At 40.4% G+C, this 21071-nt stretch overlaps 3 protein-coding genes across 7 annotated transcripts; 1 reads left to right on the top strand and 2 right to left on the bottom strand.

Moving 5' to 3' along the window:
* Positions 1–1046: 1046 nt before the first annotated feature.
* Positions 1047–12397, bottom strand: gdpd2 (glycerophosphodiester phosphodiesterase domain containing 2). 4 transcript variants are annotated; one of them, XM_067248386.1, is made up of 16 exons: positions 12262–12397; positions 8914–9140; positions 7817–7920; positions 7430–7523; positions 7104–7163; positions 6835–6933; positions 6568–6661; positions 6213–6358; positions 5459–5541; positions 4936–5095; positions 4597–4800; positions 4365–4513; positions 3751–3898; positions 3533–3615; positions 3412–3440; positions 1047–1975 (listed from the first exon to the last, which is right to left on the bottom strand). In XM_067248386.1, the coding sequence occupies exons 2-16, from the start codon at positions 8998–9000 to the stop codon at positions 1902–1904; spliced, it is 1614 nt and encodes a 537-aa protein (XP_067104487.1). In that variant the 5' UTR covers positions 9001–9140; positions 12262–12397; the 3' UTR covers positions 1047–1901. The 4 variants fall into 4 exon arrangements, with proteins under 4 accessions (XP_067104487.1, XP_067104488.1, XP_067104489.1 ...); XM_067248387.1 differs by having other exon boundaries at positions 3412–3434; XM_067248388.1 differs by lacking the exon at positions 3412–3440.
* Positions 12398–13575: 1178 nt separating this feature from the next.
* On the top strand, positions 13576–16414 carry pdzd11 (PDZ domain containing 11). Its single transcript, XM_067247829.1, has 6 exons — positions 13576–13602; positions 14329–14439; positions 14660–14800; positions 14913–15011; positions 15189–15249; positions 15371–16414. Exons 2-6 carry the CDS (start codon positions 14347–14349, stop codon positions 15403–15405), a joined length of 429 nt encoding a protein of 142 aa, XP_067103930.1. The 5' UTR covers positions 13576–13602; positions 14329–14346; the 3' UTR covers positions 15406–16414.
* A 77-nt stretch (positions 16415–16491) lies between these two features.
* On the bottom strand, positions 16492–21071 carry stard14 (START domain containing 14). Of its 2 annotated transcripts, XM_067247828.1 has the most exons (7): positions 20936–21071; positions 20590–20766; positions 19932–20079; positions 19470–19573; positions 19028–19145; positions 18796–18848; positions 16492–17749 (listed from the first exon to the last, which is right to left on the bottom strand). In XM_067247828.1, the coding sequence occupies exons 2-7, from the start codon at positions 20761–20763 to the stop codon at positions 17534–17536; spliced, it is 813 nt and encodes a 270-aa protein (XP_067103929.1). In that variant the 5' UTR covers positions 20764–20766; positions 20936–21071; the 3' UTR covers positions 16492–17533. The 2 variants fall into 2 exon arrangements, with proteins under 2 accessions (XP_067103929.1, XP_067103928.1); XM_067247827.1 differs by lacking the exon at positions 20936–21071 and having other exon boundaries at positions 20590–20910.

The following is a 21071-nucleotide window of genomic DNA, read 5'->3' as shown; positions in this document are numbered from 1 at the left end:
AACGTGCACAAAGGTTGAAAATAACACACAATTATGAAGTTCAAACATAAACCATGGTCATTGCCATGGTCCAATGTTCTTGACGAGGACTTGAAGGATTACATTTGCAGTTAGATTTTGCCCTTTCGATTCGAGAATAACTGTCAATGCTGCTATTGGCGAGGACATTATAGTAGGCCAGGCTACTATAGGTTACTCTTACACACAGCTGTGCTGCTGAGCCAGTTGTGGAGTTACAGTGTGATTAACGCAGCCTTGCGATGCGTCAGCCTAGTTCAAAAATGAACGTTAGCTAGTCTACTTCTTATGATGTATAATAGGTGCAGCGAATAACTTTATTCGCCACGTGATTCTATATCGTCATATGAAATAAAAATGCTTCCTGCTTCCCCAGATACTTTACTGTAGAAATGCACTCACACAGTTCTAGCTTCGGCTAGTCTACTCAGTCGCGATTTAAAATGCGTCTGTTGCCTTCGACTTTCCACCCGAGGCTGAATAGTTCACATAGTAAAATAGAGGGCTAGAGAGCAAACCATGTTAAAAATTAAATAAACAAGTATGTCAAATGATGTTCTGACTTACCATACTTATGAACCATCATGTAGCCTAACCTACGGAAAATGAACTTTAAATTCGAGTGAAAATAAATGAAATAAAACAAAACTATTAACAGAAATAAGGATGCAACTGAATAAAGTTTCCTCAGACGTTTAAACAAGAAAACGCGTGTCCTTGACCAGAATTTAATTTCATCACGCAGTTTTACTTTTCAACTTGACAACCGAATGAAGACACTCCCATAGTCGTTACTGTTACTTTGTGCCGGCAGCTGGAATTCACTTGGAAAATTACACGAGGCGTAGTATGTCAAGTTCCCGGGAGTTCTGTTGAAAAAGTGACATTGTTATCTGTGCTGAGTCGCACAGCCTGCTCCTCGCACTTGCCTCGCCCGTCAGCATTTATACCCACCCATGGCAAGAACAATATTGGTCTTATAGCCTATATTTGGATTGGGGAAATAATTTGAAACTAGCTGTAGCCTATTAATCATCATTGCCCTTTGTCTTTATGAACACCATCATCGTCAACAATAACAACAGTCAACATTATTTAGGCTAATCAGCTTAATGTTGCGTTAATTGGTCTCTTCACTTTGACCCATCTCTTTGCCCCCTAACCGCTTTACAGAAGGGAGCAGAGATGGTCTATTCACAGCAGACCTATGGCAACAAACAACAGCTATGTGGATGGTCAATGACAATATGGTAACGCCTGCCATCTAGTGTTAACAAACAGGACAACATATAAGCCTTTTCGCAGGGCTGACAAATATTTCAAAAAGTCCATAAGTTTATGCATATGTATATATCCTTTCGTTCTCTACACGTGCCCTCACACACGCACACAATGAATTGAAATACTGGTGTAGAAAAATAGATTAATTCAACACAATCTACACCAACAAATGATTAATTAAAACATGTAAAACCCCCAGAATTGTGAACAATACAGGTCCTTTGATCAGTTTAGTTTCTATTCAAATTACACATTTTCAAAAAGGATAGGTACACATAAACGTACTGGTACACACACACATATGTTCATAATTCAAATGAATCCATGTACGGTACATATTTGGCCATTTGAGACAGGTCAGTAAATACATAGAAAGTGTAAAAAAGAAATGAAAAAAAGACAACTATTTGAAATGAGTCGCACAAAGAAAAACAGTAGTAAAACAGCCTTTTGAAGCACAGGTTCTGTCACATTTTTACAATGAACCCATTATAGAAACATTTATGAAAAGATTCCAGACTCAGGGCTGAGACATATAGGTGACATAGAAGGGGTTTAGTTCAGTAGATTCCAAAGGCAGCTTCCATTAGATCCAGGCAGAGCTACTCAGAAGGTAAGAAGGGGGACATTTCTCTCTGGTTCCAGGTGGAAAATCTGTGTACGTGCTTTCCTTTCTCTGTTGAGTCAGACACAAGCCATCACCTAATTTCATAATGTTAGACTAAATATAGAATACATGTATAGAAGTATGGAGCTACAGTACTGTTAATTGAATCCACAATTGTCTTAATATGATTTTGTGATTCAACCACAGATTAAACGACAGGATGTATATCAAGCTAAGAGTGGGTTCACTGTGATGTTATAACAGATCTGATGGACTGTTTAAGTGATTTGTACGTAGTACGACCGTAGTACGGTGGGTAGGTGGCCCTGAAGTGCAAATATCACACCCACTAACATGAGTGCATCCCCCAAATGAAAACACTCCCCCCAAATACGAGTCAACTCCCCCCAAATAGGATGACTTGCTCACATCCCCCCAATACAAAGACACGCTCCCCCAAATGGGAAACAACATTACATTAACTCAAAAACACATTACATTAACTCAAAACGGAAAGGGTAGGTACAACACTTCGTCGCTGAATGGATGCAGTAACTAACAAGAAATTGATCGACAGAAGTACAAAATGCTATAGCCTGACAGAGTCACGTGCACAAGTACATTTGTCTATCGAAGCATGTAGCAAATAGTAGGCTATTTATGCAAAAGTATATTGCGTGTTAAACGTAAAAATCGATAGCCAAACAATGATCCTGGTCCACGTAACTCTGTCATTGTGGCATTTCGTTCTTCTGTTGTGGACTATTAGTTTTTTCTTATGAAAAGTCCTGCTTCCTTCAATTGTGTTTTTAGCGTGCGCATAGGCTACTTATTTTAATGTTGTAAAACGTTAACAGCATATCTAAGATTATTTCATAGGAATGTCCCTGATTAAAATAAAGAGTAGTGCAAGTCATGACTCAGAAATGTTAACACAAATGTTTCTTCTTTGCTTCCAACCAAAACGATCAACTTCATGGTAATGACAGAGTTACGTGGACCACGATGGTTGTTTCGCTATCGATTTTGACGTTTAACATGCAATTTATACTTTTGCATAAGTAGCCTACTACTTGCTACATGCTTTGATAGCCAAACAAATGTCCTGGTGCACGTAACTCTGTCATGCTATTGCATTTTGTACTTCTGTCGATCAATTTCTTGTTAGTTACTGCATCCATTCAGCAACGAAGTGTAGTACCAACCCTTTCCGTTTTGAGTTAATGTAATGTGTTTTTGAGTTCATGTAATGTTGTTTCCCATTTGGGGGAGCGTGTCTTTGTATTGGGGGGAGGTGAGCAAGTCATCCTATTTGGGGGGAGTTGACTCGTATTTGGGGGGGAGTGTTTTCATTTGGGGGATGCACTCATGTTAGTGGGTGTGATTTGCACTTCATTTGATTAGATTTGATTAATATACTGTAGCATTATTTGGAAGTCTTGAAAGGAGCCAATCATTCTATTTAGATACATTTTTATTGTACCACATATTTTGACATTGCCTACCTTTAGAATGACTGAAACTGCCACTGTTCCTTAAAGAAAGTAAAGTGACACATCACTTTCCAAACACACTACAAAGGCAGCCTCCATTGCTGTTCTCAAAGAAGATCAGACCTCTACTTACCTCTGTAAGATGAACAGTCCAAACATGATGAGCAATGACATCAAGTTGACTGTGATCCATATCATTCTGTACAGGTTAGAACCCTGAACACACACACACAGTTGGCAGTTACTTTATATAAGCATCAAACATTCATTAAGGAGAGACTATGCTAGGATCGTTATTCACTTCAAGGTAAGAGAAAGTGCCGAAGGAAGGAGGAGGGGAGAGTCCCTTACCAGAGTCCAGTGGGGCTGGGTCATGTCCTGTAGAAGATGGCAAGCATTGGTGGTCACAGAGCTGGCTCCTGAGCACCACAGCAGAGAGAAGAGCCAGCGCTCATTCACCACCCACAGGTTCACCGACACATTTCTGCTTCGCAGCTCCCTGCCCACACGTAAACACACAATAATAGAGAAGAATTCAAAGACTCAGATGTAGCTGCCGCTGTAACTTTAATAGCAGATTAGTCAGGAGTTAGCTTACACTGTGCTACTCCAGCAAATACTCAAAAGAGAGAGAGATTATGACAGAAGTAATCAATCATGAGACCAAAAACCAAACAGTTTGCTTAAAAGCTCTTTTCAGTCATTTATTACACTGAGTAAACAAGAAGCTTAGCTAGAGGATTCCCTGGGGTGCTCAGCCATTAAACAACCCACCTGGACGAGAACATTGTTTGAATCCTGTTATTGCCCTGCGGCGGTGCATGTCTTGATATTCAGCACTTTATCTCAGCACGCCACAGTCATGCACTGGTGCTCAACAGAGGTGCGGTAAGATGGTTTCTGGGAAAAGTAGTTTGTATCTCTGTTCTGACAACAATGTGAGAGAACTAACGGAGGGTATTCACCTGATTTCTGTTGCGCTCAAAGAACTGTATTTTACATTCAGGTGGTGTCCTCCATACGTGTCCATGATAGACACATTGCTATAGACCTGTCTGAAACCAGGTGCAGCCTCCATCACATCCCTCCTCTTAGTACCGGGAAGCCAGAGTATCTAAAAAGAGAAAAACATGAAACATTACAGAATGGTGTATTTCTGTTTGATGTAATCTGCATCAAGGTAAACATTCCTCTTACCAGGTTTTGAGGGATGCCAGACGTAAGGATGGTGCTGACTGTGATGTCGACGTCCTGGTTGTCCTCGTTCTTCAGGTCAAAGATGAGCGAGGTGTGGTGCTGCTTGGCCAGATCCAGGAGCTGGACCAAGGAAGGGATACTCTGGTTCTGGGCTTCCCGCCTCTCCTCCTCGGAAAGCTTGGAGACAGAGTAGAACGGATCTGACTGGGAAAAGGAGTCGCTTGGTTAGTTGTGGATTCGGAAAAGCATTCACCCTCTGCATAAAAACATATTTTTCAACTGTACTATTACAGAAAAAAATCAACAAAAGAAAAAATATATTCATGTATTATCCCTTACCTGTAGGAACCAGGTGCCAGCATTCAGACTCTCTAACTCTGCCCAAGACAGATTGGTGCTGTGGTTGAACTCCAGACCAGGAAACTTATCCTTCACATCTGTAGTCCTCCTCAGGAATTCATGGTGATGGTCATGCATCAGGAACGGAACTCTATCCTTACTGAGAGAAAAGACCCAAACCCAGACACATATTGAGCTTGAACCCAGCAGTAGCTAATAATTTAATCGCAATTGTTGTATTCCTTTTTTTTATGTACCCCATGAGCTTCCATTTGTATTTTTTGTATTTTTATATTGTAAATTACTGCAACTTATATTTTATTTTATACTTTATTGTATAGTTTATTTTAATTCTAATTCCACTTAGTATTGCTAGTTATGTACCCTTAGTATAGTTAGTCCTCATATTTAAATTTTTGATTCCTTTACCGTATGTTTAATGTTTGCACCTTCCTGCCAAAGAAAATTCCTTGTCTGTGCAAACTTTCATGGCAAATAAAACCCATTCTGATTCTGATATTACCTGAGCTGCACATCAGTCTCAAAGGCTGTCACGTTGCACCCCACGCTCCTCTCGAACGACATCATGGTGTTCTCTGGGGCCAGCTGAGCACAGGGAGGACAGATGGGTGAGGAACACTCGTGTTCTACATAACCAAGCTCCCCTCAGGCTGTGTGAACACACACAGAGCCATGAGCATGACTCTGCTAAGCAGAGCTCAGGGGTGATATCTAATGGTGTTAAGTAACCGAGCGGGGCCAGAGCACCGCGGCATCTGGGATCCTCACATGACTGGACAGTAATTCAAGCTTAAATATCTGGTTCACTAGGAAGTGACGGGAATTGGGAGGTGTCCTACAGTAATGCAAACAAACACTAATCCTAGGTCATGAAACTGTTTCTTGACTTTCTTTGTTTTAAAACATCTCAGGAGTTGTGTAGATCACTGGCACCACTATCTCCACTAAAGCAGGAGATAGGCAGCAGTAAGGGAGATGGGTCAGGTTATCTAGGTCATATTTGTCATGTTTTTCAGATAACGTAGAGCCAGCTAGAGGCCTTGGGGGAAGTTAAGGTGTGCAGAGACATGTTGAGACAGAAAATAGCATCAACTGTTATGCCAGTATGGGTGTGTTTTGCGGGGGGAAGGGAGCTGTTTTATTGTTGCTGTCTGATATTGACCACCCTTTGACAACTGGATTCTCATAATTCCACACTCTTCAGTCACCATGTCTGTTTTTACCTTTGATTTCCAACATCAAAATAACTCCCTCACCATTGGTGACCCACGATGGCCAATGAGAGCAGGTTTAGAAAGGAGCTCATCAGCCTCGAGAAGGCAAGGGGAGGTGATGAGCAAGGGGCTGAGGAAGATAGCCACCGACACCAAAACAAAAACCACCATGATCAAGACCTTGGAGACTGAGGAGAGAACGTAAAGATTCAGTTCAACAAAACAAGCAATAGCGCCGTATGTGAATCGTTTTTGAGACTGAATTGACTGCTTCATTGCTTGCATCAGAACATAGCAATCTGTAGAAATCTTAGAATCTATTATGTTAAATGTCTATAGTTATGTTTAAAATCCTAAGTCATTCTGCAACCTAACATTGGCCCTACTGAATACTGACCTGCTCTTGTGGCCCGGTGGAAGCCCTTGAACACCAGCCAGCTGAGAAGGGTCAGGGCAACCACACCCCCTATCTGCAGGAAGGGAGCCGTGGCCTGGGGAGCGCACACGTTACATGTCCAAACAGGTAAATATCATCCACATGCCACTGACACACAGAACTCCACAATGTTCAGACCCAGAAAACCCACATCACACTCATGCTCCAAAAGTCTCACCAACGTACTTCACACAATTGCAAGACTCGGCACAGTTGGTTCTACAGTACCTGCAGAGACAGAAGAACAGTAGGCCACTCTGTTTTCCACTTCAGACTCATCCCTGTGACCCCTGCTGTGATAAATAATACACCTAGAAACAGAAAGATCTGGACAGCAGACAGACAGGACATCTAGTCAACAGAACAAAACAACCTACTGACAATCATGATACTTATAAATAGATCAGCATCAGTCATATTTGAGTACTTCTACATATAAACATGTTAAATTAAGACTTTTACATATAAACATGTTAAATTAAGACTGGTCCAGATACCTTGTGAAGGCAGTGTAGGTCCAGCGGTTCTCTCAAGACAACTTGGAAAAGTGCAAAGAGCTGGAATAAATCATCGAGTATTAGCTTTACAGCATGCAAAAATCAGTTAAACGCATTAGTGCAATGCTCAGTACATATTACATTTACATTACATTTATTCATTTAGCAGACGCTTTTATCCAAAGTGACTTCCAAGAGAGAGCTTTACAAAAGTGCATACCGGTAGGTCACTGATCATTACATCGAGATAGCCCCAGAACATTGCGGGTAGCCGAAACATGAAGCATACATGATGTACATATGGACTCCCTCCTTCTCCCTCTTACCAGTAGTAAGACACAATAGATGTTGATCACAGCAGAGATGATAATGAACACCATAAACCAGTTCACCCACAGCTTGAGCTCAACAAAGCCCTTCCTGATGCAAAAGCAAAAGGTCAGGCACATGGATGGATGGCCATGGATGGATGTTAAATACAAATGTGTCTACATTTACTATACAGGAAATCATGTTGATGTCATAAACATAGATTCTAACTTCTCTCAACTATAGGGTAAGTACAGCATAAATGGGGACTTTCACAGTTTAATCTGCTTATGTATTTACAGTACACAATACAGAATATAACCTCCACAAGATAACGGTAATTAGGTAAGTGTGTGTGCGTGTGTGTTTGTGTGGGATGTTGAATAAGTAATGTCCAAGCTCACCAGTTTACGTCCTCCCGATCATTGAAAGTGACCAGACAGATGTACATCCAGCAGAGAGTGAGCAGGGTCACCAAGGTGAGGATTGAGAACCAGCAGTAGGCAAACTGGAGCAGAGAGAAGACATTCATTGTGGCATGCCCTCGAGCACAACAGCAAACTGAAAACCACAAGTAGCTATATCATCTCTTTCTCACGTCTATCATTGTGTGCGTAGAATATGTTCTGTGTGACGTGTGTATGAGGTGCTTGACTGTCCTAAGGGCTCTTTGGGGCAATTTCAAAGTATTTTCATGTTTAGTTTCGCTTGATGCACTTCATAACTGATATGAAGTGCATCTGAACTGAAAGTCAATAGCTTTGCCAGCACACCAGCCTCCACCATTCTCATAGGGGCCAACAAAAAAAAACATCCCCCTCTAGAAGCTGGAATCCAGCCCCCCTTTTGTACTCTTGGGCCAGTTCGGTCATGGGCCTCAGACAAGCCTGCAAGTTTAGTAATTAGTCCTGGCACAACTTCCAATCCCTCAATCTTTTCTCTCTCTTACTTTCTCTCTCCGTCTCGTATTCTCCCTCACTCTCCTTTGCCCAATGATCAACTTTCTTCTCTGAATTTATTTTCCAATAACCTGCCTCTCATACTGGACTAGGCTTTCTATCAGAAGCACGGGGAGCTGAGATTCCTAGAGGGAAAATACTTATGCTACCATCACTGGATTTCATCCCATGGAATTTTAATCTGCTGTAATCACTAGAACTTTACAAAGTTAAGATGCTCTGCAGAGCATGTACAAGCTAGTTTGGAACTCAACACACTCACTTCGTGAGACATTTTTACTCAAATTTCAGTATGGTAATAAATCACTGCAAACCAGCCTAGAGAAGAAAAAACTAAATAAAGTTAACAAGCTAATATCTAAATAATTTGTTTTAAAACCTCAAATGGATTTACTTGTATATTAATATACAAATATTCAATTAAAATATAAGCATATCAATTAGGTCAGTGAATTTAGGGCAGCATGCAGTATTTTATCTGTAAGATATACTTTAAACATGTATAATTGAAAGTGCAATAGTCCTTGAATAAAAAAATATACCCTTTGCTTCTTCTCACTAGGGTGATTCCAGTGACAGCTGTACAGGCCTCTGCTGCAAATCCGGCAACAGCTCTCCCCAGGTGCCATGACTGTCCTTGCTCAGTGCTGTCCTGGAGAGGATTATGCTAGTGGAGATGGTCCTCAGGTTCTGGCCCTCCTGAAGACAGCTTTTGGCTGGCAGCGCTGTGTGAGGAGGGTCTTCGCTCTGCAGTGGGTTGACTCACTCACTAAACCCACACAGGGTGGGAAGAGGAGAAAACAGTTTGTGATAAATGGAAATTAAGAGATAAAGAGTGTCTGAGAGTCCCTGTTCAATAATCTCCTCAATAGAGCATCTATGTGGGAGGGCGAGCCTCCGACAATGGCCAACTCTTGGTACGTATAGAGACCTCTTAGTTGACAAGCCTGAGAATGAAGTCACTCTGGAAGCGCATGCTATTCCACCACAGTGGGCTCCAACTGATGGTGACAGGCACATCCACACACTGGTGGAAGGGGGGGGGGGTTGGCTGTTCCCATTGTCTGCAGAGTAGGTGATAGGCAGATTTTCTATGTACATGAAGCTTGTGTCGTTGTGAGGTCAAGAGGTAACTCCGTGGGCCCCTGGAAGGACACATAGATCTTGGAATGCATTCTGTGTAACCTCTAGAGAGCAATGAAGCACATAATTGTCTCCAACTCAGTTATGACTGCATCACCTGTGTGCCGTTTCCCGTTTATCATTCATGTTTTGGTCGTTACTATATCTGTACTGTCCAGCTAATGTATATACGTAATTGCCATTTAAGAGATGTTTCTAACTCATGCTAACCACTCTGTCGTGGATTGGTTTCGTGATCCGAGGTCGTCTAATAATAAACGCAGTCAACTATTTTTCATTGTGGTATATTCCTTGGCCTATTTTCTGAAAATCATCAAACAGTAGGGATGCCATTTTGGCAGTCTGATGTGGTGGAATAGTACAGAGGTGGTGCAGTTGATATGTGGCAACCCTGTGTCATGGGAAAGGGGACTTGTACTCCATGAAGACATGAAGACAGTGGATATAATAGGGTAAGAGATATGGTGTGGGTGTCTGATGAACAGGCTGGAGCACATCCTTGCAGTCCTGCCCGCTTCTATTCATTGGTTAAGGGAAATAAACTGTGGTGCCCACACAGTAGAGTAAGTAAACACAACTGCATTTTTTCAAACTGTTGAATGAAGCCATTATTTATAGAAAATGTGTTGCTAAAGCACTACAAAAGGAACTGAAACATACAAATAAAAATATGCGTCTATAGTAGGGGTTAGTCAGTGTGAAACACCTGTTGACTTTTCCTAAGAAGACAATAGTGAATGTAATGACAAGCAAATAAACTGAGGTGCAGTGGAGTATATTTCAAATGCTACAGTATAGTATATGATTTGGATTTCACAATCAGATACTATAATGATAAACCAATGTACTAAACTAGTAGACAAAAGTTAATTTTAATTAAACAGTAACACTTTCAATCTTGTATTTTGTATGATGGGTGTAATGACAGATTTCCCACAACTACTTTGACGACTAATGTGGTTTAACTGGTATAAAATGATCTCTTCCTCTGACCAGACTAGCATGTCTGAGCACGTACTATACACCTGTAGGAAAGTAAAACCAAGATTTAAAAAGTACACGTACCAAGGTTTTAATAATAAACACTTTTCACAGTTGAAAACTACGGTTTCTTTGAGGAAAATTGTCAAATTGGGAATTAGAAAAATGAACGGCACAAAGAATAGAAAACTGAATAATTTGGCAGCTGTTTTAATAGAGAAGGAACACCTCAAAAGACATTTGCAGAACTAATTGTATCAGAACTATTTCTCTCTCTGGATATTGCCAACGCCATTGTCACAGATAAAACACAGATGTAACCAGTGTGAGAATGAAATACATTATATAGGGACAAGGCACAATGTCAGTCAATTAAATAAAAAAGGTTGAGTAATCAACTTTCTTATGCACAGGTGACAAGGATGAATTATACCTTGAAAAGGAAATGCATTCAGATCAGATAAGAAGTGAAATTGTTTTTCAAGCAAATATTCCATCAGGTTCGTGTCCTAACTGACAAGTGTACAAATACTGGGTCATTGTAGTCGTTGTCATTCAAGTCTTATGATACAAAACAAACCAATAATATGGAAGATACAGAAGTAAACATTATTCAAGACGCTCATTTGAATTGTAAAGATAAAATGCTCAGTCCTGTCCCTCAGAAGGGAGGGAAGGAAAACCTCATTATGTTCAACGGCAAAAAGTACAATATCTAAATGCAACCCACTTTTACCAACGGTAAAACTGTACTGTTGCACGTTTGTCTGCCACAGGTGTATCCCTCTAATAGGAATTAGACTGTGCATCAAATAGTAGTCAATTGCATCATATGAGGATTTCCATCATGGGACAAATTCGAAACATATTGAAGCATGCTCTAAATAGGCTATGCCATTTAATCTGCACCCACCATTATACAACTTTTTAATCGTAATTAAATGTTTGGTTTTATTGACGAAACAGGGAACTTTCAGCACAACAGCACTATCAAAGTCAAAGAGTAAGGAGAAAATCCTACTTACACAACTATAAGGTTGGGACAAGGCACAATGTCAGTCAATTAAATAAAAAAGGTTGAGTAATCAACTTTCTTGCACAGGTGCCAAGGATGAATCGTACCTTGAATAGGAAATGCATTCAGATCAGATAAGAAGTGGAATCGTTTTTCAAGCCAAAATTTCATCAGGTATGCCTAACTGACAAGTGCACAAAGACTGACTGGGTCATTGTAGTCGTTGTTGTTCAAGTCTTATGATACAAAATATCCTTAGAAGGTCACTGGTGTTTGAGTGTGTCCAAGTTTCTAAACTAATAATATGGAAGATACAGAAGTAAACATTATTAAAGATGCTCATTTAAATTGCAAGTATAAAATTCTCAGTCCTTTCCCTCAGAAGGGAGTTAAGAGGTAGAAAACACCTTTAAAGAGTCATTTAACTGCAAGGAAAACCTCATTATGTTCAACGGCAAAGTAGGCTACAATCTCTAAACGCAACCCACTTTTACCAACGGTACGTTTGTCTGGCACAGGTGTATATTGGAAGAGGAGAAATATAGAATAGAGGAAGAATGAGGATTTCCATCACGGGACAAAATCGAAATATATTGAAGCATGATCTAAATAGGCTATGCCATTTGACCTGCACCCACCATTTTACAACGTTTTAATCGTAATTTAAATGTTTGGTTTAATCGACGAAACAGGGATCTTTCAGCACACCAGCTCTATCAAAGTCAAAGAGTAAGGAGAACATCCTACTTACACAACTAAAAGGTTGAAGAAGTATCAGGCTAGGCATCCTAGGCATCCAAGGCATCGGTGATTACTAGCGTCGAAGTTTGTCAGCTCATTCTCCACCCCGTTCCTCCGTGGACAGAATGTCAATGGATCAGTATGAATGAGGGAGAGTTACGGAGTGTAGCTATAGCCTACCTATATGGGGAAGGAGGAACAAGGAGGGAACCATCTGAACGGGGTATCAGCATGTTAATCACAAGGTTTTTACACAGCTACACCTGCAATATAGTTGGTCTGCCTTGTCTGTGCATCGGTAGGGTTAGGGCTGTGGTAGTCAATTGAATGACCCTTCTGTTGAGACTTTTCACTTAGCCTACCACAATTTACGATATAGGTCTAATACGTGTTTTTTTTTTGTAAAAAAATAAATAAGGTAACCACTTGATTGAACCGTTGTCAAAAGTTGCAAATGTTTATATTTGATAGGAACATTAGCCTATATTATAGCCCAAAGTTATTTTCCCAAGTCTTGACAGAGGTCCAGAAACCACACGGTAGTTCTACAATCTACATAAACTGCATTTATTTTTTTGCATGGTCGTAGTCAGTGTTAGATGATTTTTCTGTCAGAAGATGGTTCCAAGCCAAGGAATACACCACAATGTAAAAGAGTTCACTTGGTTTATTAGGTCGAGCTTCTCGGATCATGTTACCACGTCAGGTGGTTGGCATGAGTGAGAAACATGTCTCTAGATGACAATTATATACATTAGCTGGACAGTACAGATATAGTAACCACCAAAACATGCCCTTGAACAGTACACATTCCACGAATGATGCACAGGGAAACGGCACACAAGTGATGCGGTCATAACTGATTTTGGAGACCATTATCTGCTTCCTCGCTCCCCAGAGGTTGCACAGAATGCAATCCTAGAGTGTGTCCTTCCAGGGGCCCACGAGCTACCTTGACCTAACGAAGACACAAGCTTCATGTACATAGAAAATCTGCCTATCAGTCAGGGACTGTGACATATCTGGTAAATGTTTAAAAAATGTTTTGATTGCAGAATTTCTTTCAAAGATGATAATCTAAAACTATACAATTTTACTTGACTTGATGAGGATAAGAGTAACATAGGCCTACGTTTTAACTTTGACGTTAGCATGTATAAATCATATTTAGAAATACCTGGTGGATCCAAGCACATCTCAAATTATATAACAAATTATACCAGAAGACTCTTACGAAAGTGGCCATACATTATATCATGACCTTTATTTTGAAGATCCCAGGCTTCAATACGCTAATGCACTTGCACATGCGCCGTTCGTAGTCTTGTGGAGGTGTTTTTCGCTGGTGATGGTAAGGTCCTTTCTAAATGCAATAAAACCAATATAGCCAGCTATGTTTCACCAAGATACCACCTTATTATTAAAATACTATGTTGATTCTCTAAGTCTTAGCTCAGTTTGCTATTCCAGTGGGCCAACGTTAAGTTTTAGACACAGAGGTGACAACTCGACTTGCTGAGAAATCCTGGACTGGGTAGACTAGCTAGTCTAGCTAACTAGCTAGCTAACTAGCTAGGCTACATTAGCCACTAATAGTAACACTAATTTATCTATCTATATAAATGTGTATTGAGTAAACGTAGCATTAAGACCAGGACAGGCAGTTGGCTAGCTAGTTTGCTTGCTAGCCACTGGCTACTTGGTCTAAGTGCTAGCTATCTTACATTAGTAGTAGGTGTTGACTTAATGAAGACGTTTCACAGTCAACATGTTAACAGTAGAGGGGGTGAATCTGTGAATCCACTATCGGAATTCACACAGGCTGTAACCCTGGTACCTAGTCCGTCCATACAAAAAAACACACCGCACACACGCCGGGAATTAATATTTTCGCTTTGAATCAGTGTATCACTAGTTACCATGCAGAGGAGCTAATCCAAGCTACCTACTTTACTGTCAAGTGCTGCAGTATTTGTGGTTAACATTAATTCATATATTTACTACTGTATCCAATTTGATTAGAGCTAACTTTAATTCAGCCAAGTAGCTTGTTAACTTTCGTTGCCTTTTTTGACAGCGAAAGGCTGCTTAAACTATGGACCAAAAGATCCCTTATGATGACTACCAATTGCCAGTGGTGTTTCTGCCTTCTTACGAGAGTCCCCCGGCATGGATAGCCCCTCAGGAGGTACGCCTGCCTAACGCAATGTCTCAAACAAGTTTCTGAATGAATTACCATATATATATAGACAATGCTGTTAAATTGCATCAGCTCTTCATTGGGTGTATCTGAGTGCTGCCACTGCACACATGGTGCCTGGTCAGGATGTGGATGGCGGTGTGGCCCTAGAGCTCATTATAATGCTGTTATGTTGGGTATTTTAATGTTGTCATTGCTTCACGTGCAGCGGATCCACCACCCTGACTATAACAATGAGTTGACCCAGTTCTTGCCGCGCACTGTTGTGTTGAAGAAACCTCCAGGTGCACAACTGGGGTTCAACATCCGTGGAGGCAAGGCCTCCCAGTTAGGGATCTTCATCTCCAAGGTGTGTGTCCGCATGGTTGACAGTTCCCGCCTGTATAGTCAAGATAACCAGAGAATAAGAGACAGCTTGCATGTCTTCCACTCCCCTATTTATTGATGTTTTGTCTTTGTAGGTGGTCCCAGATTCAGATGCCCACAGGGCAGGACTACAAGAGGGTGACCAGGTCCTCTCTGTCAATGAGGTGGACTTCCAAGACATAGAACACTCAAGGGTCAGTCATGTAATGGAAGTTTGAACACATAGTCATAAACCCCTGAGTAGTAGAGAGTTAAACACCCACCAAGGACATGTGTCACCAGTTTTAGATAATTTGGCCTTGTCAACTGTGGGTAATGTCCAAAACACTGTAGGTTATGTAACCAGTCAGTCTGTTGCTCCCTTTCCCCAGGCTGTTGAGATTCTGAAGACTGCCAGAGAAATTCTGATGAGGGTGCGCTTCTTCCCCTACAGTAAGTATTGCCTTCAAATATAAATAGTTTGGAGTGTAAGTGTTATAATAATGTTTATAGCATTCTGGGATGATTAGCAAAATAAGTTTCCCAAATAACATGTAAAAATATGTTCCCTCAGATTACCAGAGACAGAAAGAGAGGACTGTTCACTAGAGGGCAGTAGAGCACCTTGAGCGAGACCATCTAATCGGCGATAATGTATACTTGATGGACTCAACACATCACCATCTTCTTCAGACAGGCGGTCTACAGCCCCCGTACTCTATCCTAGACTGGTCTTTGACTAACAGTACCATTCACACAGCATCCAGGACTACATAACTCTCCTCATTGCTCACTTCCTCCACATAGGCAAAGACGCTCTCCATGCTGATGCAGGCCAGATGTTTCATTGGGTACCTACTGAGAGTGATACACGAGGATGCAAATTCAGTGTTCCATAGTATGAGTTGACATTGCCCCCTATTTATCATCCTCAGATAATCTTGGTAACATTTAAGTTATCATTCACTATCATAAATATGTTTAAGGTATTGTCCAAGGTTGACAGCTTTTTAACTACAGTTCAACAGATAATCCCAACTGTGTGTTCTGTATGTACAGAAGATTTTATGTAGAAAATATATACTAATGTTTTGATAATGCCTTGATACTGTAAATGTATTACATTAACATGAAATTTGAATTAATGTTTTTAATACTAATAGTATCATAGCATCAGTGTGTTTTAATTACACTAAATAATTATATTCTAAGGTTTGTATTACAGTATTTATTACTAAGGTGCTGTCTCACAGCAGTCAATGTTTACCTGTCTGGTTATGAGATGAAAAATAACATTTAGCAATTTGTGCCATTGTAGTTGACCCCACACTCAAACAATTCAACACATTAAGTGCTTTGTCTTTATTCGAGATGGGTGCTATGGTGATTGTAAAACCAGTTTTACCCTCTTCAGCTCAGATTCACATTCCTTTGGAACCAGTTGAGTCATTTTCTGGTCATGCTCTGGTAAACATTCACATTTGTTTTTTTACACTGCCTTGCTTCATCTTTCAATAAAATACCTTTGTGTAAAAAAAACCCCCACAAAAAAATAAACATTTGCCAGGTATTAATGTACATGTTTTCATGTACATGTAAAAATAAAATGCAAGAAATCTTTGCCCAACAGCTGTAAAATGTATTCCACGTTGAGCGTAAGCTTCTGTCAGTTGACAGCAGAATTGCACACAGATGTGAACCTTGAGAGGTTTATTTAGAAAAACAACCATTTACAATCATATGTCTTCATAGGTCATGTTCAAGAGCTCAGCTTGCAAAGCTAACTTCAGGGTCCTTGACATTCATGACATAGGTGCAGTCTACAGTCACTTCATGTAAAAATAAATAAGCTCAAGTAGGTCAGGTCTATGTTATGAGACTTATGTTAAGACTAAAGAAACGTAATCATAGTGTAACAAAATTAGGATCAGATTAGATTAATAAAGAAAAGAAAGAATACCTAACTCCACACACCTGATCAAAGTATGAAAATAGATTTTCACTTATTAGCCTAACAAAAGATTTTTTATTCAGTGCCCCTGTGGTATTATATAACAAGGCATAACAACCAGGGAATGATGTTCCATGATATTTACCCCCCCTGGTTGCCTGACATTTCAGTAAATACACCTAGAATTATTCTCACAAGGCCCAGAGGAGTGACAAAGCACCGTCCCTTCATTCTATAAGGGTATGAACCATATTGTTTGCTACATCATAGGAAATATGAGAACTATACCAAATTTAAATAGCAGTACATAAAAACAAACTTCTCACTTTCATTGACAAATTCAAAATCTGAATCAAACAGCTAAAATAGGCCATTCTCTTCATAGAAATTATTTTTGCCTTTGTTCATAATCTGAAAATGTCCACCTATAGATTGAAATACAGAAGTTTCAATCAGTAGTTTTACGACGACATCCGCAATCACATCCCCATTAACTGACACTTTTACTGTACTTTTGCCAAATCTAGAGTCTGCATTGTGTTGTGGCACACACGGGAAGGATTATCAATTCACTTTAGGGGGAGTAGATGGCTCTGAATGGCAACTGTTAGTCTACTTCTGTCCAGCTGTAAACACTGTTGCCTTCCTCATCTAAGAAGGCACATATGATGAACAGGATAAATACAGACCGATCAGTCATACTGAGGTTTGGAATTAAGTCCCATGGAGAAGTATTGCTAGGTTCTCTCCCCTGGCCTGCATCTCCTCATACACAACCAGACAAACTCAGCTGCTTTCCTCAGCCTTGTCATTTTCCTGACAGTCCAGAGTGGTGCTCTCGTCAACGTTCTCCAGGGAATCCGCACGCTGGATGGACAGTTCTTCCGGGTTCATCAGTGGAAGCTGGCTCTGCTCAGGGAACAGCCAGGGCTTCTGGTCCGGAGAGTTCTGCTGTTTCCACTCTGGGTAGTTCTGGCCCGCCTTATGCACACACCTCATCACCTGCAGGTGTGGACAAACCATTGGGGGAGTGAAAGATCACTTCATGAACCTTAGTCTAGTTTAGAGTCTGCCACACCTTTCCTTTAAGTTAACAAATCATAAACTGCTTGTCACTGCTGACTGACTGACTATTTGAACTATGGACCAAATACCTTAAAATTGTCATAATCCTAATAAAAATTCCATTATAGAAATACAATCTGTTTGTTATTTGTTTTAAGTTACTTACAGTAAGTGTACTTACTGTAAGTAAAGTGTACACTTAGTAAGTGTACACTTAGTAAGTGTAGTTCCTGAATTAAGCAAGCTACAGTAAGTGTACTTACTGTAAGTCGCTCTGGATAAGAGCGTCTGTTAAATTACTAAATGTAAATGTAAGTTTCACTAGAGCGGTTTCAGTTTCTACAGCATATCCACTGAGCAAGTCCACATGAATGTCAATGTGTCACTAATTAACACTGATAACAGTTGGCTACAATCAAACATTAGCTTGCTTAATTCAGGAACTACACTTAAAAGTAGAGAATTGTGTTTCCTTATAATGAGGTCATATTGGGAAGGGGTTGGGAAGTTAACTTCTAGGAGAGGTCTTGATGATTAATGAACTGCTCTTTCTTTTCGATAAGGGCTCCTCTGAGCAACACATTCTCAGTTTCGCACACATAGATACACCTTGTCTGAATAGTTTCCACACTGCATACGGTGGAATGAAACCTGAAGAACGAGTTTTCCGAGCCCAGTGAGACACAGCTCGAGCTCAGAGACCTCATTGTCAAAAAACTTAGCAGGACAGGCCCTGCAAGTGGGTTGCTATGGTTACCTTTGTCATTCAAGAGTCTTGAAACCTACACTGGCTCTCAAAGATTGTACACTTATTTCTAACCAGTTCAAGGACAAGTATCTGCCAGTCAGTCACTGTAGTGCATATAAACACATGCACCATTTATGTTTTCACCCTGTAATAACATTCTGTCAAAGCCAAGAAAGTTGAAAGATTGAAGAATGCTGCTGTACGAGAATTGTAACGACTAAGGTGATGCATGTACCTTAGGCGCCAACACTTGAGATGCTTTATTCACCACCCACTTTGGAAGAGAACCTGTATTTATAAATTATAAAAAAAACAAAGCATGAATAAAAGTATTTTCATATACAGTATTTTCACACCCTTCTTCTAAAAGTTAGAAATATATATTTTTTCAAGTCACCCAATTTACCCCTCAACAACTGGTTTTACACAGTTTGGGAGTAGCTAGATCCCTGGTAAGTGCATTGTACCTTTGGGGTCAGCCTGTGAGAGGTATGTGAAGGAGCAGCTGTTGGGGCCTGTAGGCTGCAACAGGTATCCAGTCAGGAGAGAAATGGCACGCACCAGCACTTTGCCAGGGGGATATTTCTACAATATAAAGAAGATGGGAAATCAACTTAACCTGTCCACTGTTTAGCCATGACATGTGTGCCTGTTTATAGAGAAATTAAATGATCAAATATTCATAGCCAGGGCTGTGTGCTTCCAGATCCATATTCATACAATACATCTTACATGGAAAGGTGGTGCTAATGGGTTTGTTTGGATCCTGTTTGTATAGCGATAAGAGTACACTTATAAAACACGGCATATGCGAGGATAATGGATGACATTGAGCCATAGGAATGGCAGAGTGGAGACAGACCGTGTGACGGTTGCCGTGTGAATGAGTGGAGGAGTGAGCGGATGTACCGGGTGTTTGACAGAGTAGTTGATGATCATGTATTCGTTGTCCTTAACCTGCCATGAACGCAGAGTTATGACATCCCTGTTCTTCAGAGGTTTGGGACAGACCCCTTACAAACAAAGAGAACAACAACAAATTTAAAATTGCTTTCCGTAGGCCTCTCACTATACTGGTAAGCCAAGATTTAGATGACCAACAGAATCTTCTACTGTAGGCTACCCTTCTGTTGACTATAAATAGTTAGCTTTAAATTAAGCTTGTTCCCTGAGGGCAATGAAGCAGGCCCTGCAACACAGCCCAAGGCTAACAGGGAGATATAAAGGTGAGAAGGACAGAGACTATTCTGTACCATTTTCACTTTTACAACAAGCTTTACTTATTGAAGTCTTAGGTTTATAGCGAGAAGCCAAGATAAGAAAGATGTCAGAGATGTGATGGAATATGATGAAACAGATTAGAGTACTTACATGAATAGTAGCCAACATCAGCATTTGGGGTGAGACGGGCAATGTCAAAACTCTCCAACATGGTGGGATCCCACTTTTTACGATACTGGCCGTCATGAAGGACATCAAACATGGTGGCAGCTGACACATCTTTTATGGCCATTTTGCACTGAAATGCCAATAAACAGGTCAGTCAAGAATATAAGAAAACGTACAGTGCCTAGAGTGAATGCAGACCTGGCTAATCCACTTCTGAGCCTTGATTTTATGCTGCACTTTCTCATGTGTGGTTTTGAAGACAAATGTATACAATATACAAATGGCATGTATTCCAACACTGTATTCTATCTACAACCCCCATTATGGAAGTACATTTCAACAGGTAGCCGATCGTATCGGAGATGTGTTTAAAAGGAGTCAAAAAACGGTATGTCATTATTTAGATGCGAGGTAGAAAGTCATGTATCCTTGGGCCATCATAGCACTGACAAGTCCTATCCAATGTAATAATGCAAAAAAACTAAACAAAAAAGGGCCATAAAGATTCCCTCTTCCTAAATTATTCATAAATAAGTGTGCATATAGCAAACGTATTTATGAATAACTTACGAAACACAAAGAACTAAATTGACACCTAACGAATCGATCTGACAGACTCGTGATGGTCAGCAGTACTCACCTTTATCTTGTGAACTTTAGGCGAATTTTTGATGCTTTGTGTGGTCGTGACAGGGGCCGACTCAACCCAAACCTGCATGTCGTTTTTATCATATTTGTTATACCAATTGTCCGTTGATAGGCATTGTTTTCTGAAGTCTGCAAAAGATGCCTCGTCCGGAATAATCTGAGACATTTTCTAAAGTGAACAAAGTGGGAAAGTGGTGAAAGATCCAAGTAGGTACTATGTCAACACTGTTCAAAACAGAAACTCTAATCTTCTGAACTATCGGGTGTTATCCTGTCAACTTCGTCCTTGACTTTCCCAGAGACGGAGAGATGAATGTATTTATATAGACATCGATTACCTTTTCAGGTCAGGCAAGATTCTTGCGTTGAATTCCAGTCCTACCCAGCCATTTCCCATCCACACCTGTTGTACGTCACAATTTCCGGTATGTGTTTTGCTCCACACAGAAACCACACACTGAGATTCTAATATTA

The sequence above is a fragment of the Osmerus mordax genome, chromosome 12 (assembly GCF_038355195.1).
Source record: "Osmerus mordax isolate fOsmMor3 chromosome 12, fOsmMor3.pri, whole genome shotgun sequence".
Lineage (NCBI taxonomy): Eukaryota > Metazoa > Chordata > Actinopteri > Osmeriformes > Osmeridae > Osmerus > Osmerus mordax.
The sequence above is the reverse complement of the archived record's forward strand: the minus strand, read 5'-3'. Positions and strand labels throughout refer to the sequence as shown.